This window comes from Hyaena hyaena, unplaced genomic scaffold (genome assembly GCF_003009895.1).
Source record: "Hyaena hyaena isolate Hyena2069 unplaced genomic scaffold, ASM300989v1 scaffold_131, whole genome shotgun sequence".
Lineage (NCBI taxonomy): Eukaryota > Metazoa > Chordata > Mammalia > Carnivora > Hyaenidae > Hyaena > Hyaena hyaena.
This window is the reverse complement of record NW_024080761.1, coordinates 3,157,188-3,172,513: the sequence shown is the minus strand read 5'-3', so window position 1 is coordinate 3,172,513 and position 15,326 is coordinate 3,157,188. Positions and strand designations below refer to the sequence as shown.

The 15,326-nt window shown below is 60.1% G+C and overlaps 1 protein-coding gene across 2 annotated transcripts in view; it reads left to right on the top strand.

Annotated features, from left to right (window-relative positions):
- Positions 1-9,542: 9,542 nt before the first annotated feature.
- Positions 9,543-15,326, top strand: part of NOL4L (nucleolar protein 4 like) — a 127,929-nt gene continuing 122,145 nt past the window's right edge. For both annotated transcript variants that reach the window (XR_005529407.1, XM_039237738.1), the window contains exon 1: positions 9,543-9,863. Coding sequence is in view for 1 of the 2 variants with exons in the window: in XM_039237738.1 (XP_039093669.1) it covers positions 9,543-9,863 (321 nt within the window). In the remaining variant the exon portion in view is untranslated. The remainder of the gene's footprint in view (positions 9,864-15,326) is intronic.

The following is a 15,326-nucleotide window of genomic DNA, read 5'->3' as shown; positions in this document are numbered from 1 at the left end:
GAGAAGGGGGAGAAAATAAAATGTTAACTTAGCACCTACTATGTAACACACACGCACCCGCCCCCCCCCACACACACACGCACACACTTCACCAGTGGGTCCCTGGGCCTTAGGCCAGGGCCCGCCACAGCCCCGGGAATCCCTTCCAAACAAGAAAGGAAAAGGAACCTAGAAGGTCATTTGCTGCAGCCTCCTCCCACTGGCCTCAAGGCCTCATCCCACTGTCTCAATTGAAATCCTCTGTAGTGAGCAGAAATTACAACCCCCAACCTGTAGATCAGCAAACCAAGAGGAGAAAATGAGGCACTGACCTAAACTCCCACGGGAAGCATCTGTGAAAGCTGCCTTGACTCCTAGTTTAGTGCTCTTTCCAAGGTCATGTGGAGCCCAGGTTGGAGCTAGCCGGCAGGAGGCAGGCCTCCCTGCTGTCTGAGTGAGATCTCTCCAGCTTTACTAGGCCAGCTTCCCTTTGTTTGGACGCCTGAAGATGTGGAGAAGCCCTGTGACCACCTCATGGTCCTTGACGATTGCCGTGGAGGGGACTGAGCTGGGGGCTGGAGACCCAGGGACACCTTCCCCTCCCCGCCACGAATCTGAATGCGGGACTTAGCCGGGCCCTTGGCTACCGGGACCTTTCCTCCAGGGGAAGGTTCTGAGAAACCTCTGGAAAGAATCCCCTGGGGAAGAAGTCCTTCTGGATCGCCCCAAGGACACACACGCTCCCCAGGATGCAGCTGCCTGGGAACCCAGCTCGCGGCCAGCACCCGGCAGAACCCAAGGCCTCAGACCCACCCCCGTGGCCAGAGGCGGCCTTGCGTTTCCTCCACACACATGCCTGTTCGGCTTGCTTGTCAGAAACCACTCAACAAAATCCAATTTATGGAGCCGATATGAAGTGGGGGAGAATTCCTCTAAACAAAAAAGATGTCTCTGTTCAGGGAGGAAGAAGGCCCGATGGTCGGACACCCGGATGAGTAGGCCCGGTGCTAAGATCCAGATTCCAAGCCAGTATTTACTTGGGCTTCTCCAGAGAGACCCACGGCTCCCCCAGGGTGTCAGGGCTCAGTGTGCCCAGTACTTCCTGAGAGAGCTCAGCTCATGGAGATGCAGGGGTGGTTTACTGAGGGCCTACTGTGTGCCGGCCGCCATGCTAAGTGCTTCTACATGGGCTACTTCCCCTGAACCTCACAGCAACCCCAAGAGTTAGGTGAGGTAGGTGCTGTTATTGTGGACACCCTACAGATGAGGAAATCAAAACTCAGAGAAGTTGAGTCACTTGGCCAAGGTCACACAGCTAGTGAGAGGGGGGACGGGACTTAAACACAGGCAATCTGGCCTCAGAGACCTCCCACTCTTAATGGTTTGCCGCAGAGGTGACTTGCACCAACAGGAGCCTGAGGCGTAAAGGAGAGAGGTACAGAGGTGCGTGGGAGAGAGCACGGGTCGGGGCAGCAGGCGGCTGAACCCCAGGCCCAGTTCTGCTGTCAACTGCCCAGATGATGTCTGTCTCTTGTCCCTCGTCACTCCTGAAATGGAGCAATTGGGTGAGATGATTTCAAGCTGGTGCCCATTAGCACGTTAAAGCTTCTGAGAAGTCCTGAAGGAAAGAAAGGCCAGCAAGTGGTGAACAGGTAGACTTGACCAGCAGACATAGTTACCTAATCATTCATAACCTTGTGTTGAGCTCCTATCAGTAAGTTAGTAAGTTGACAACTATTAAGGGGCCCTTTGGAAGGTAAGTGGACAAGACATGATCCTGGCTTCAAGGACCTTCTTCTCTGGAGAGAAAGTAGCCAAGTCGAAGATAATGACCACACAGTGTGACCATTGCTCTGAAGAGCCGTTGGGGAGCCAAAGTCCTTGTGGGCGGGGGGAGGCATCTTGCCCTGCTTGAGGGACAAGCGAAGTATGGCAGAGAAGTTAGCAGTCAAATGGGGTTTTAAAGGATGAGTAGGAGTTCTTCAGGAAGAGAATTAGAAAGGAAGGGCAGTCCCGGCGGTAGGAACAGCATGTACAAGTCAGTCATGTTAACTGTTTGTTCCACAGGCTGGAGAATACAGTGTGGCTGGCAGAAAGGGCTGGGCTGGAACAGAGCCACGAAAGGCCTTGAATGCTAAGCCAAGGAGTTCAGACTGTGTTCTGGGGGAATCACAGAGGCCATCATTGAGAGAAGCAGCCCTTTGGATTGGGGTGGAAGGGAAAACCTATAGGCGGGGAGTCCGGTGAGGAAGCTGGCACTGCTGTACGGGCCTGACCAGAGGAGGCCCAAACTGGATCGTCCAGACGGCTCATCTGACCAGGACCTTTGGTTTTCAAGAAACCCAGCACAAGGAGACCTAAGTGAAAATGAAAAGGGTCTTCAAGCATGACTGAAGGCAAGGGCTCATGTGACATTGTCAGAAATCTGGCCACAGTCACATCGGTCCAGGGGACGGCATGTTTTTGACGGCCAGTGTTCAGGTCGGGCATGCTCCAGCCGCGTGCTCTGAATGTGGGGAAGGGGCGGTGCCTCAAGGGAGCCTCAGATGACCGGTAGCAGGGTGCTGGTGTTGCCAGGCAGGTGAGAGCAGCAGCTGGGCTCTTGCCCAGCCCTGGCCTCGGAGGCCGAGGCGTGCGGCCGAGGGCTGGGGTGATCAGGGTGGGCTCCATGGAGGAAAGGGCGCGGAAGGGAGACTTGCACAGTGCGTAGGGCTGGGGCAGGTAGAGCGGGCACTCTGGGAGGAAGGGTCCTGTGAGGAACAAAGCTACGGAGGTGAGAGGGAGCAAGGCATGTTCCGGAGTCAGTGAGCACGTCAGGCCCAGAGGGCTGATGGAAGGGGGAAGGGACGCCAGAGGAGCATTGATGCCAGGCCCCCTCTGGCCTAACTGGACAGCCTCTTTGAACACACAGGTCAGGGTGAAACAGTGGCTTCGTTGCTCAATCACCTCCCATGGCTCCCCATGGCCCAACCCTGAGGCCAAAAGCCTGGCCAGGCATTTAAGGCCCCAGCATGCCCACTGCCCCCTTACGGGCCACCCATGGTCATCCGGAGGGCCATGCCCACCACACCCCAAACACATCGTTCCCTTTCCTCTGCTCTGGAAGTTTCCCTGCCCTGAAACACACTCCCTGTTTGGGTTTTCCACCCATCCTCTGACAGCCAGCTAGAGGAACGGACCTCCCCTCGCTTCTCACTTTTGAACCCCTAGAGCCCTTTATCTAGGTTTTTTGGTTTTGTTTTGTACAGGCCCCTTTGCCTGGCCAGACTGGGGGGGAAGGGGGCGGCAGGGTGGCAAGTCCCATGTCTCTGGGCTTTGGAGATGGTCAGATCTGGGTTCAGATTCTCCCTGTGCCACTCACCAGCTGTGTGACCTTGAGCACATCATTTGACCTCTTTTGATGATATTTTTTGACCGATAACATGAACAAGGCATCATATGAGGCTTAGACGTGGTTATATGTAGCAAGTTCCTGGCACACGGCCTCTCATGCAGCTCTGGCTACTGCTTTTGTTGCTGCTCAAATTATGAATTAGGTCCATCTCATCCTCTACGAGCTCAGGCCAGGCACCTAGATTTTTCCCCGTCCCTCAGTGTCTGGCACATTGTAGGGGTTCTGGAAGGGCTCTTTTCCTGGGCCACGCAGATCTGTTCTCCCCATCCCGCTCCACCTGGCTGAGGCTGGGGGGTAGGCCCCGGTAGCCCCACACCTGCTCCCTGAGGCTGACCCGGCAAGCTACTAGGTGCCAGCATCCAGCATCAATAAATTACTGGCAAGTTCAAGTGACGGGACAGATCCAATGTCAGCTTCCTCTGTGTCATGCAGGAAGGCTCAGGCCCAGGGGATTCCCCTCCGTGAGCCTCTCCCACCAAGGGCACCGTCAGAAAAACAGAATTGCTCCCAGGGCACCTACTGTGCGCTGGGCCCCATCTGGGCGCTTCGCACCGCATTTGATTGACACCTCTCGATGATTCTGCAAAGTCGGTACTAGCTGCGTCTTACTAGCATGCAGAAACTGAGGCTCAATAAAGGGAGGCGACTAGCAATAGACACAATTAATAACAGAAAGAAAAGCCTCCTTCCTTTCTAATTTGACATCTTGGATCTCACTGCAAAGTTTTAGCTATCATACACACACACACACACACACACACACACACACCGGGGTTTCTTCATTCGTTTATTCAACAGCTATTTATTGAACACCTACTATGTGCCAAGGCCATTCCGGACTGGGAGCTACTGCAGTCAAGACAGAATCCTGCCCTCTTGGAACATACACTCCGGTGCATGGGATGAACCAAGACCAGAAAACAAATACATATGTATACTGGAAGGCGGTACTGAGTCTGGGAAGAGTAATAAAGCAGGGCAGGAGGAAAGCTTCCCTGGGGGACTATTTTGAAAAGGGCAGTCAAGGAGGGCTCCTCTAGGGAGGTGATATTTGGATGAAATTCCTTGTCTCTTTACGCTTTCATGTCTGGAAAAGGGAGATGCTGGACTCCAAAGGTTTTCGAGCTCTGTCAGGGGGACAGAATGTTTTCCCATGGGGCTGTGTTTCCACGGGCACCATGGCACGGGCCATCGTGGCTGTGGAGAACTTTTCCTCCTTCCTCTTCTCTTTGCCCTGAGCGCCTCTGTCCAAGGAACCCTCAGCTAGCGCTTCTCAGAGATGCTCATCCGAGCCCCCTTTTTTGTTTTCTAACTCTCAACGTGTTTGGCACAATCTCTGAAAGTCAGCTACTCCCTGGGCTTCACGAGGGCCAGGGCCAGGCCTACCTCGTGTGCCCCAGCACTCGGCATGGCATCCGACATGGAAGACACTCAAAACAGAACGTCCGAGTAAATGGCAGACAGACACAGCCACATTAGGAGCTGATATTTATTGAGTTTATTCTCACAATAGCCCTGTGCGTTAGAGATCACCAGTATCCCCACGCTGCCAGCGCTGCAAACTGAGGCTTAGAGCAAGGAGCCTGTGTCAGGTCACCCAGTCGCAGAGCCTGCCTGGGGTGGGGGGGAGGGGGCTGGAGAGACACTGAATGCTGCTAGACTGACTGCTTAAGGGGGAGGTAGTGTAGTGTGGTGAAACATGCCTTCACCTTCGATCTGAGATGTGCATTTTTAGGACCAGCCCATTTATTCTTTCATTCATTCGCTTCTAAAAAATGTATTCAATAATTGTTAAGCCTCAGCTCCTGCGCGGAGCACTGGTAGGTACAGGTAACCAGGTAAATGCGATGCTATGTGGTCAGAGCCAGGATGGGGAGAGCACAGGGGTCGGGGAGCAGCCGTGGGAGTCCCTGAGCCAAACTGAGGGGTCAGGAAGCCTTTCTGGGTGAGCTGGACCTGGACCAGCTGGGGGGTGTGCACAGGCAGACTGCAGGGGGAGGGCAGGGCCACCTCTCCTCTGAGTTGTAGGCATTCCCACCCCCCCCACCTTCCGTACCACCCTCCCAACCTTGGCCACCACACTCTCCCCGTCCCCCACCCTCCCCCCACCCCCTGCCATTCCCAGGCCCAGAGTCAGAGCTCAGCGAAAAACAAGTGATCTGGGCCAAATCAGGTAGCAGCTTTGCCTGTGGCCCTGAGCCTCTCTTCCCCTCTGTAAGACTCAGTTTACCCATCTGTAAAAGACAGAGTTTGTGTTGTACTCTCTCTGTAGACCCTCCATCGGTAGCCTCTTGTGCTCCAGGATAGTACTGTCAGCATCCTGAGCGGACATGAGCTCTGGGGGCCCAAGCTCCCTGTGCTTCGGTCCCAGCCTCCCTTGGACATCTGGACTAAGGGTAAAGAAAAACTCCAGGGAACCTACTGACCTATGATGAATGGGACAGCCTACTTTGTCCTTTTGGCAGGTGGCTGGAATGGGAAGAAAAGAGGAGCAGTTGCCCCCTAGGACCATGACTGTGCCCCTCCCTGAGCTGGACATTGTGAAAAACTCTCCCCCCCCCCCCAGCATGCTCTGGGGCAGGACCTCTGCTAAAGGACGCCACTGACACTAATAGGCTAGGGGTCCAGGGATCTATTTCAGCAGAAGTGGGTTTGGGCTCATTCCTCTGCTTGGCCATCTCTACTTTTCCCCCCAGTACTTTTTGGGGCACGAGGCTGAGAAGTGCCTAGTCTAGAGTAAGCTGACACATGGGAGGAGAGGGCAAGACCTCTGACCTCCAGGCCCCTTGACTGCAGACTCCGGGGCTGCCCTCCACTCCTTACGTCCCCTCTGCGCCTCAGTCTCTCCCCTCTTTACAACTCACCAGTGATCTTTGCATCACATTTAGAATGCAATCCAGAGTTTTTCCTAGGGTCGCTTGACCCTAGCCACACTGGCTTCCTTTCAGCTTCTAGAGAATGCCAGTGTCTTTCCCACCTCAGGGCCTTTGCACATGCTATTCCCTCTGCCTGGAATGCTCTTCCCTCAGAACACAGCATACATGGCTCCTTGTCATTTAAGTCACTGCTCCAATACATGACCTCAGAGGGTTCTTCCCTGATCCCCCTAAGAAAAGCAGTTCCTTGTGTCCATTTGGGATCACAGCCCCCTATTTCATTCAAGACCCTTTCTCCAAGCTGTAATTTTTTTAAAGATTTTCTTCTTAATTTTTTAAAAGGAATCTCTACTCCCCAAATGGGGCTCAAACTCACAACTCCGAGATCGAGAGTTGAATGCTCTACTGACTGTGCCAGGCAGGTGCACCGCACCCCCCCCCCCCGAGGCTGTCATTATTGATGGCTGTGTTCAATGGCCATCTTCCCCACCCATTAGTGCGCTCCTCAGGGGCAAGGACCTTCAGACTCCCATGGCTATATCCCCAGCACCTGGTGCATAACGACTGCTCAAGAGATGTTTGTTGAATGAATGAAACACAAAAGGTATCAACAATCCCCATTTTCCTCCTTGAATACTTTACAGCTGTAGGAAAGAAAAAATGCATTTATTGAGCACCTATTATATACCAGGCATCCTCATGTATATGATTCTGTCGAACTTTTACATCCCCGACACCCACTCCATTAAATAGATGATGAAGTTGATGATGTTGGGGCTCAGCGAAGGGTGGACCGGTGGGTCTATTCAGTTGGGAAGCAGCCGCCTGGGACCCGTGGGCGTGAAGACTTCCCTGGCAAATGGTGGTCAGGATCCCATCCCACGCCTGTTTGACTCTACCTGAAGCCCATGTTCTTTCCACTGTGCTATACTTCTGCCACAAGAGAACCCAGCCCAAGATTGGTAAGCAGGGTTTTAGGTTCTGAAAGGCGGCAAAGACCCAGATTGCATGGGTGGGTGGTCTGGCTTAGTGGTTACTCAACTGGGCCTTGGAGCTAGAGAGAGAGACCCAGCCTCCAATGGGGGCCCCACCACCTAGGCACCAAGGCGCCCTTGCTGAGAGTGGTCATTCACATTGCTGGGTGAGGGCACCTTCTCTCGGGAGGGGTGAGGGTAAGTGTCAAGGGGTGTACTGGAAAAGTCAGAACATGGGCTTCCAAGTCACGCCGAAGCACACCTCTGGGGCTGGGTGGCCTTTGGGTGGTGCCTTCCCCTCTCTGAGCCCCAGTAGTAATCTCTGAAAAATGGACATGCCAGCGTGGAACCAAAAAGAGCTCTTGGGGAGATGAAGAGGGAAAATGACTGTGGAGTTGTTGGTGTATATAAAGTAACATGGAAATGTAAATTATCTAAAAATAAATCTTCTATGTGAAATGCAGTGCGAGGTTGGGACTTGGGAGACCTCTTCAGCTCTTGCAGCATTTATTGGCACCTACTGTGTGCCTGGTGCTGTGCTAGGGCCTGGGCATAAAAGGTTGAGTCAGACAAGGGTCCTGTGCTGGACTGGACCTCCCTAGTCTACAGGGAGAAATGAGGTAGGCACATAGGCTGTGGGGGTCCTCCCAGTGGGATGGCAGGGGGACTTCATGTGGGATGTGGTAGTGGGAGACCCACAGCCCTGGGCTGAAACCTTCCCCTCCCTCCTGCATGACCTTGAGCAGGTCAGGCTACCTCTCCAGGCCCTAGGCCTTCATCCGTAAAATGGGCCAATCCTCTCTGCCTCTGAGATGCCAGGACACCGCACACTGAAGGTTCCAGGGTGGGGGACTTAAGTGGCCCTGCACGGGTCAAAATCTGGGCCTCAGGTCTGAGTGGTGACTTGCCTGCAGGAGTGGCCGGGAGGCAGGGGGTGCACCTCAGGGAACAACAAGGACAGAAACCAAGTAATTCCTCACCACCTGTTAGGAAAGGAAGGCAGAAATACTGGAGAATGGGCCTGCGACTTTATTTATCTTAGTGGTTGCATTAAGGGGGAGACGGTCAGCTCTACCCCAAGGTCAGTCTTGCCCAGGGAGGAAGAGGATGGGGGCTACCTCAGTTTACTCGGCAAGAGCTTCCAGGTGCACCCGTGAAGGTGGGGTGTCTCCAGGATGAACCTGTGGGTGTGCTGAGCGTGGCCTGAAGCCTTGGTGGGGCTGGCCTGAGTGAGGCCACGGGCCAATGTTGACGATTTTCCTGGGGCCTGGGGCTGTCCCAGGGCAGTGGGGCTGCCAGAAGTAAGGCCGGCTAAACTTCGGGGAATTCAGGGTGAGGGGAGAGGGAAGGAAGTTTGGGGGCCCCAAAGGGCGGCGCTTTGGGGTTCCCCAGGGGAACACTGCTCTTCTGGCGCCGGGCTCGCACCGGTGAAATCAGGCCAGTTGCGAGAGGGAGGGAAGGGAAGGGCGCCTGCCCGGTACCGCCCGCGCTGGACTAAAATCGGGCGGGGCCGCCCGGGGAGGCAGGGACGCGTGTGGCCAGGAGGGGTCTGCGCCCCGCTCTCTGCGAGACTGCCGGTCCCGGCAGAGCGCGGCCTGCGAGGCTCCCGGCCAGGCCCGGCCAGAGGAACTCGGTCCCTGGGCTGGGCACTGCGCGCCTGCGGCTCCTGCCTTCTCCGCGGCTACGGGCGCGGCAGCCCCCGCGCCCCCAGGGGCCGGGCCGGGGCGGGGTCTGGGCCCCGCGGGCGGGCGCGGGAGGGGGGGGGGCACGGCGGCGAAGGCTGCGACGCTCTAACAGGTGGGATCCCGCGGCGTGGTGGAGGCGGGCGCGGGAGGAGGAGGAGGAGGAAGAGCAGCGGCAGCGGGAGCCTGAGCAGGAGCAGGATGAGCCGCGCGAGCTGACAGCCGCCGCCGCCGCCGCCCGCGCCCAGGCTCGGTCTCGCTCCCCGCGCCCGGAGCCGCTCCCCGCCTCCCGCCTCCCCCGGCCGCCCGCGGGGCGGCCCGCCCCCTCTGCACCTCCGGGCCCGGAGCTGCCTCCATCGCTCCCGCATCCCGGCCGGGGGGGAGGAGGAGGCGGAGCAGGAGGCGAGCCGGAGCCGCCGCCGCCAACGCCGCCGCTGCCGCCGCCCGAGCAGGACAGAGCGCGCCGCAGCCCCGCGCGTCCGGCCGCCGCCCGTGCCCATCAGGCAGCCGCGCCGGAGCCACACCGCGGGACAGCCCGGGCCGCGGCGCGCCCCGGCCCGGCCCAGCCCAGCCCAGTCCCGGCACCGGGCGGCCCGGCGGCCGGCCCGCCCCCGAGGGCGCCGGGCGCGGCGGGAGGATGCCGAAGCCGACGCTGCTGCTGCGCGGGGGCTGGGAGCGCGAGCGCAGCCCCGGGGACTCGGAGCTGGGCCGCCAGTTCCGGGACTGGTGCCTGCGCACCTACGGCGACTCGGCCAAAACCAAGACGGTGACACGCAGCAAATACCAGCGGATCGCCGAGGTCCTGCAGGGCGGCGGCGGGACCGGCGCGGGCAGCGGCCCGGCGGCCGGCGAGAAAGGCAAGTTCCAGTTCTGGGTGCGCTCCAAGGGCTTCCGCCTGGGCAGCGGCCGGGAACCCAAGATGGGCCAAGTGGTGTATGTGCCGGTCAAGACGGGCTCGGTGAGTGCGCGCGCGGCGGCCACGGGCCGGTCCCGCCGCGGGGCTTGGGGCGGGCGGGGGCGGGGTGTGGGGGTGTGGATGTGTGTCCGAACGTGTGTCCCTGAGGTTGTCCGTGGGTCCGGCCCGCCCGAGGCGCACGCGTCTCTGCTCACCCGCCCGCCCCGGCCCGCCCAGGCAGCGCTCCGGGTTCGGGGCGTCCCTGCCCCCCTCTGCGCCGCTGCCCGGGCCGTGGCCCTGCCGAGCGGGCTGTCCCGGGCTGCTCACCCCAGCATGTTCCGTCCTCCCGTCCCCTCCCCCCGCCAGCAGGCGGCTGCTCCGAAGCCCGAGCCTCCCCCCCACCCCCCGCCCGCCCCGGGGCTGCCTGTCCCGGGCGCCTCGCGCTCCCGCCCCCAGGCCGGCTGGGCTGTGTGTGTGTGTGCGTGTGTGTGTGTGTGTGTGTGTGTGTGTGTGGAGGGTGGTGCCGCGGGAGGGGGGGCAGGGGCAGCCACGGGACGGGGAGTCCACTCGGCTCCCCAGCGCCAGGGTTGGGGGGGCCCGCCAGGGCACTGTCTCCCAGACCCCACCCGGGGCTGGCCCGGGGAGGGGCGGCCCGAGCCGCAGCCTGGCGCAGGAGCAGCCTCGCGCGGGTGGGTGGGGCGCCCCCTCCGCCCCCCGGGCCCCTAGCTCCCCCCCTCCCTGGGACGGGGGCGGCCTGACCTATCCATCCCCTCCCCTCCCCCGTCCCCGGGGCCGGCCGGGTCCGGGCGGGGTGGCGTGGGGGAGGGGGCGGGGAACCGCAGCCGCCGGGAGGGAGGAGGCGGGCGGCCGGGCGGGGGCGTCCCCTCCGGCCCGGGGCGCCCTGGAGAGGGCGTGCGGCGCGGGCCCCGCGGCTCCCCCGCCGGGACCTCATTGTTCTGCAGCGGGTGGGGGCTGGGGGGGGCGGCTGCTCCCGGGGCGCTGCTGAGCTTTGAACTTTCCGTCGTGGAGACCCTCCATTAGTGCGTTCAGCCCCCGGCCCGGGCCGGCCGGGCCGGCCTCCCTCCCTGCCCCCCTCGCTCCCTCCCGGGCCTCGCCCGGCCCAAGCGAGCGAGCGGGGCCGCCCCGCGCCGGCCTCCCTCCCTCCCTCGCTCCCCCGCTCCCCCCTCTGTGCTCCTCCCCCGTCCGGCCCGCCCGCCCCGCGCTCAGCCCCGTCCCCGTCCGGAGCGGGCTCTTCACACACAATTGATTCGGTCGTTACGAAAAGTGCACTTGTCCCCTCCCCCTCCCCCTCCGGCGGCCGCCCGGGCCCGGCCCGCGGGGTGAGGGGGCCGCGAGGGAGGGAGGCGGGAGCCGGGGAGCGGATCCGGAGGCGCCTCCCCCCGCGCCTAGGGGACGGGGCTGCAGGCCGCGGGGAGTGGGGAGCCGTGAGCGCGGAGGGCGGGCGGCCCATCTGCGAGGAGCGCTGATAACCGCGCCGCTGCCGCTGCGGCCGCCAGCAGCCCATCTGCGCCGCTGCCGCCTCCGGCCGGACCCGAAGCTTGGGGCCGGGCCGAGGGGTGCGCCGGGGCCGGATTCCCGGAGGGGGAGGCTGGAGCCGTGTTCCACCCTGCGCGAGTCAGGGACCACCCCCCCTCAGCCCCAATCAGTGCTCTCCCCCAAACCCGGGGAGTCTGGGTCATTGTCCCCTCCCCTGATCGAGTCAGGGACCCCTCCCCCAGCCCAAATCAGTGCCCACTTTCCCTTACGGGGAGTATGGGTCAGTGCCTCTCCCCAGCTTATGTCGGTCTTCCCCACCCTGCCAGTTCCGTACCACCTCGGGTTCTCCCCCATCTTGGGCTAGTGTCCCCAGTCTAAGCGTGGTTTTTCCAGGTCAGTGACCCACCAGGTGGTTTACTGGGTCTGTGCCCCCTCCCCTGCGCCAGTGCCCTCAGCCATCCAGGCCAGTTAGCACCTCCTACCCCATCCTGGTTATCCCTCCCCAGGGAGCTGAGAGTCTTGGCTCAACCTTCTCAGCGGCAGCAGGGTCCCCACTCCACCCACTCCCGAAGTTGGGAGGCAGGTGACCCTCAGAGTTGGCAGCTGGCTCACTGGTTCTCTGCCTGGGTCTGCCCCTTCCCTAGGGAGTGGGCATCCTGGGGCAGTCCCCCTACCCTCTTAGCAATACTGCTGTCTAGGCAGAGCAAGCGTGATTGGGAACCAACACGCACACGAGCGCGCGCGCACACACACACACGCACACACACACACACACTCATGCAGGCCACATGCAGAAATTCTGTGCTAGGCCTGGGCTCCAAGTCCTCGCAGCCCAGCGAGTCTCTTCAGACCCTTCTCGAGGCCCATGCTGACCTACCTCATCTGGCCCTGGCATCAGGGGCCTCACAAGCCTCCACCCTGACTCCCAGACCAATAATAAGCCTTCCCCAAGGGACCACCTGCCTGGGAGGCAGGGAAAGGGGACCCAGGTCTCCCTGCCCAGGCTGCCAGGGGGACGGCATACACAACAGGACAGACGTGCCCTCCTCTGACAGCCTGCCCCCCCCCCCCCCCAGCTCCCCGTGCTTCCTGGCTGGCCTGCTGGTCACCAGAGAGCCTGTTAGTCTATACCTGCTGTCAGCCCAGCGACTGAAGCCCGCCGCAGGAGAAGCCCCTGGTCCTGAACCCCCCGTCTCCAAGCCCCTTCCTGGGGCTCAGTTATTATTTTTATATTTCCTTTTTTTTTTTTTTCCCCACTGATCTAAGAGGAACAAATCCTGCTGGGAATTCTGGGCCAGCCATGGCCTCTTCCTGAGAAAGGCTGAATGGGACCTTCTTTGAAAGGTGTAAAGGACATCCCCTACCTTCACTGGCCTACACACACACACACACACACACACACACAAAGTTGCCTTTGCCTCTGGTGGCAGTTGGGAGACATCCTGTAGTTTTGTCCTGGGTGGGTTTCTGTGAAGGTCATCGGGCCTTAAACCTTTGTCCGAGGCGTTTGTTCAGTGCCCACAGGCTGTGTGTTGGGTATTAGGTATTGGGGCGGGCCGGACCCTGCCTGCTCCTGTGCGCCCAGCTGCTGGGGGAGGTGGGCATCTCCAAGGATGTGATAAAGAGGCCCGTGCCCGGAGCCACCGAGGGAGGGCGGTCAGGCAGACCGATTTCAGGCCAGAGGGGGTGTGGGAGTTGGGTCATCCAGCAGCTGAACAAGGGCTCCCGGCGCGGTGTGCGGTCCCAAGGGTGGCCCTGGTGTGTCATCTCTCTTCCATGTTGTTCTCTGGCTGCCCCCTCCCTGGGCCCCCTTTCCTCCTCCCACAGCCATATGCGGTGCTGTGGTCGGGCCCTTCCCTCGTCCTGGCCGGCCGCGGGTCGATGATCTGACACCACTTGTCCCGTCCCATCTGGCCCTGAGCTTTTCTGGGTGTGTGTGACAAAGGCTTAATCTGTCCGGACGGGCCCAGGGCGGAGAGGAGGGCGCGGGGAATTACTCTCTGCCGGGGCCTCCTGCAGCTGGGGCCCGGGCGGGGGCGGGGCGGGGCGGGGGTCGAGCCAGAGCCTGGGCGCGGGGGAGAGGCAAGTTGGTCTTCAGTTTGCAGGTTGTCACAGGAAATAGAAGTGGAGGCGGAGGGCTGAGGGGCGGAGGGCGGAGGGCTGAGGGGAGGAGGGCGGAGGCCTCCGCCAGCGGCACGGGGCGCTCATGGGGATAAGATCTTTTTATGACAAGAGCCAGCCGGGGCCTCCCGACTGGGCAAAGCCTGGTTAGGATTTATTATTTCTTGTGTTTGGCCTGCTCCGGCCTCCGTGTGCTGCCAAGCGGGGGAGGCAAACCCCTTGAACGCAAGACCCTCTAAGTCCGTTCCAGCGTTGACCACAAAGTGAACCAGCCCCTTTCCTCTTCCTCTGGTCTCTTCTTCGAGTGGGGCTGTCCCTGGGGCCTGCAAGGGCCACAGGTTATGGCTGGGGCAGGGCCTCCCCGGCCATCTGTCAACTCCCAGGACCTCCTTGGAGATGTCCTCAGCTCAACTCTACCATCTTCTGGACGGGAAGACTGAGGCCTCGAGAGAGGCAGTTTCCATGTGTAGGGAGCAGGACCAAAATGCAGATTTCTGTGCCCCGCAGTCGTTGCAGTGGGCCCATCACAGGCCATGAATCCCCCCATTAGAGCCCCATCCCCCAGGGGAAACGCCAGCTTGCCAAACCCCACTGTCAACATTAGGCTTTTGCGAGCCGGACCCCAGGTGTTCCGCTGGCCAAATTGACTAATGGTGGTCTTTTCCCAGTTTGCAGACAATGTTCATTTAGTGGAGAGCATTTTCTCAGTCTTCGGTCTTTCTCCCCAGAGCTTTTGTGTAAACCTTTGGCACCTGCGGCCACTGGCCTGGGCGGGAAATGGCCTCTGACTTAGCACAGTGTAACACACGCTGTGACCTTCTCTGGAATTCCTCAGTGTTTCCTGCTCTTCTCCAAGTTATCACGACAGTGACTGTTTCTGAGTCACCTACCGGGTGCCTGTCACTGTGCCGGGGCGCTGACACGCACTGACTCGTCAGAGTCTCAGGATGACTCCAGAGGTCAATGCCATTATTTTCACTGTCCTTCAGATAAGTAAACTGAGGCTTAGCAAGGTTCAGAACTTCCCTAGCGCCACGCTGTGGACGGGGCAGGCCCTGAGCTCCAGGACTGCTGGCATACATCTCCGTTCTTACCTCATTGGAGGGGTCTTGCGGCCTGACCCACTGGAAAGCACAGACCCCTCCGTGACAAGTTTCAGTCCATTACACCTTAATCTGAATTAGTTTGTCAGAACCCCTCTGTTCAGGATGTCACAGGCTGGTGCTTGAAGCAGGACTGGTTCCACGCGAGGTGTGGGGGGACTTTCCTGGGTCTCACTAGGACAGGGAAGGGGTGAGAAGAAGGGAGGAGGCCTGGGTCCTGAGGAACTTTGGAGGAGAAGGTTGACAATGGCATCAGGGTGGGCCCGGTTCAATTTCTCCTGAGTGTCAGAAGTGGGCAGTTTTGTCAATTAAGCCTCGGGGGTTTGGGCGAATGTGGTCCCGGACACTCTGGGGGCTGCTTTTGGAGGCTGCATGATGCTGGAGGGTTGGGCTCTGCCTTCCTGGGGTCTCCCCTCCAGGTCCGAGGTCAGTCTCTGCTGGGCATGAGAACAGGGTACCCCCTTCCTACCTTGGCTAAATAAAACCTGGCATGGCCCCAAAGACTGCCTTCTTGTCCTGGGGTGTCTGAAAGCCAGGAGGCCCATCTGGGACCCTAAAAATGCTCCTGGGAAGACTGGGGGGTGGGCAGTCTGTGGCTGGGGCTGCCCGGGGACAAAGGTTGAGAGCCTGACCTAGCCGCAGGCCAACTTGGGCCTCTCGAGGCCGGCTCTCCCCTTATAGCCTGTGGGATTGATTGAGCGTTGTGCACAGGTGCATGTGTGCTCATGGGCTAGAGCATGTGTGTGCACAAGGAGGCTGTGTGTGTGAGTGTGTATGTGTCAGTGTGACTGTGTGGGCGTGGGTG